This window comes from Verticillium alfalfae, genomic scaffold (genome assembly GCF_000150825.1).
Source record: "Verticillium alfalfae VaMs.102 supercont1.2 genomic scaffold, whole genome shotgun sequence".
NCBI classification, from domain to species: Eukaryota; Fungi; Ascomycota; class Sordariomycetes; order Glomerellales; family Plectosphaerellaceae; genus Verticillium; species Verticillium alfalfae.
In genome coordinates, this window is record NW_003315037.1 from 1,064,514 (window position 1) to 1,066,517 (window position 2,004).

A 2,004-nucleotide genomic window follows, 5' to 3' on the forward strand; every position below is an offset into this window, starting at 1 on the left:
GCGACCTGGGAGAACGGGCGATGGTTAGCAAGCGCCAGGCTATCGTTCGGATATCTAGACATACCGATTCGGTGGACATACTCCTCGATTCCACCATGATCGACAGAGGGAAGATCGTAATTGATAACGTGGTTGACGTTACGTACATCAATGCCGCGGGCCATGACACCAGTTGCGACGAGAATAGGCGAGGTTCCGGCGCGGAACGCACGCATGGCGCCCTCACGTTCGAGCTGGGTGCGATCAGAGTGCATAGAAGTGCACGGGTAGCCTGAGTTGAACAGAAAGTCGTCAAGCTCATCGGCAACTCGCTTCGAATTGACGAATATGATTGTTCGACAGGGGTCGAGAGCTTCAATGACCTCCTTGAGAACCGTTCTTTTTGTCTCGGGGAGGACCTCCACAACCCGCTGTAAGATATTCCCGTGGGTGCTGCCAATGCGCCCCACGTTGATCTGGCTGTGTGATGCAGCCAGATGGCTGCGAGCCAGGTCCCGAAGGTCCTTTGGGAAAGTAGCAGAAAAGAGGAGATATTTGACGTTTCCCTCTTCCTGCTCTGGAAAGAAGAGTTTCAAATCAGTAAAGCTTCAACCGCTGCGAGGAAGGACACGTACCGCCACCAGACATGATGGTGTTCAGATCTTGGCCCCAGTCATCGTGGAGCATCTCGTCGGCCTCATCAATGATCATATACCGGACCCGACGAAGTGTGAGCACATGAGGGCGGTCGATGAAATCACAGAGACGGCCAGGAGTGGCAATGAGAATGTCACAGCCTTTGCCGAGCTGCTCAATCTGGTCGCGTATTGGGCCTCCACCGTAGGCGACGCAAGGGCGAAGCATGGTACGGTAACAAAACTTACGAGCTTCGTTGAAGATTTGGACCGCCAGCTCACGAGCTGGGCATACGACAATGACAAGAGGCTCAGCACGAACGGGCTGCGAAACGCCGGGTACAAAGGATGCTGGGTTTGGTCGAGGAGCCGCCAACTTTTTGGCTTTGCCCATCAACTTGTCCAAGACAGGAACGAGATAGGCTGCAGTTTTGCCAGAACCTGATCGAGATGTTAGTATCGTGAGCAGAAGAGGGTCACGGGCAAAGCCACCGACCAGTTTGGGCGATGGCCACAATATCCAAGCCTTTGCGAACAGCAGCTAAGGTGTACTGCTGAATGGGAGTAGGAACGCGGTATCCCGACATCTCGACGTTTTTGAGCATGGTAGGGTGCAAGCCTGCGCTGGCAAAGTCTTTAATGGGCTCGATTCGCACATCGCCGCGCTGCTGGACCTCGATCTCGGTGATTCTGGGGTTTGTTAGCAAGAGCAGCAAGGAACATGAGAGCATGTCCGTGCGTACCGATCATACGAGATTCCAGTATTGTTGAGACCACGCTCGGCGGGCGGGCCGAAGAGTTGCAATTCGAGCTCGGGAAATTCAGGTCCCACGTCGCCGAATTGCTCCATGTCAAACTCATAGACACGAGCATTGCTCTCCCAATTGACCGGGACCTCAGGACCCTGTTGAGCAAGCTCCTCGTAATCGTACGGAAGCGGGTTGGCCCATTTCTCTGCGTGCTCGGAACGGCCCTGAGGGTGCTGGGCACTGCCTTCGGGCAGGGCAGCTCGCAGAGTGCCCGTATCCATGGAGTCAGACATTCCCGATGGTGTATGCGATCGCGCTGCGTGGGTGAAGGAAATGTTAGACTAAGCTTTATGGAAGGAGCCATAATGAAAACGCGAGGAAAGAGCATGGCAACGCTTGATGACGCATATGTTGAGGGTCAGGTGGCAGGAGATGGCGTCTTACCTCGACGTTGACTCAATGAAACGCGGACCAACTGGTGTTCGATGTCAGCGGATCGAATAATCAATATTGAGGTAGAAGGACTGGGAAGGTACACAGGGATCAGCTGAACTGATTCTTTATATGTAGCCGTGGCTGATGTCTGGGCATCAATGAAGTCGTTGAAGAGGCAAAACAGGATGAAAGTCTTGCCTGGGTGA

The 2,004-nt window shown here is 53.9% G+C and overlaps 1 protein-coding gene across 1 annotated transcript in view; it reads right to left on the reverse strand.

Moving 5' to 3' along the window:
* The window catches only part of VDBG_01790 (ATP-dependent RNA helicase DED1), a gene marked incomplete at both ends in the record, with an annotated part of 2,249 nt that extends 593 nt beyond the window's left edge, over positions 1-1,656 (reverse strand). The window contains 4 exons of the mRNA XM_003007556.1: positions 6-556; positions 615-1,055; positions 1,111-1,304; positions 1,358-1,656. Coding sequence (XP_003007602.1) covers positions 6-556; positions 615-1,055; positions 1,111-1,304; positions 1,358-1,656 — 1,485 coding nt within the window. The remainder of the gene's footprint in view (positions 1-5; positions 557-614; positions 1,056-1,110; positions 1,305-1,357) is intronic.
* Between the last annotated feature and the right edge of the window lie 348 nt (positions 1,657-2,004).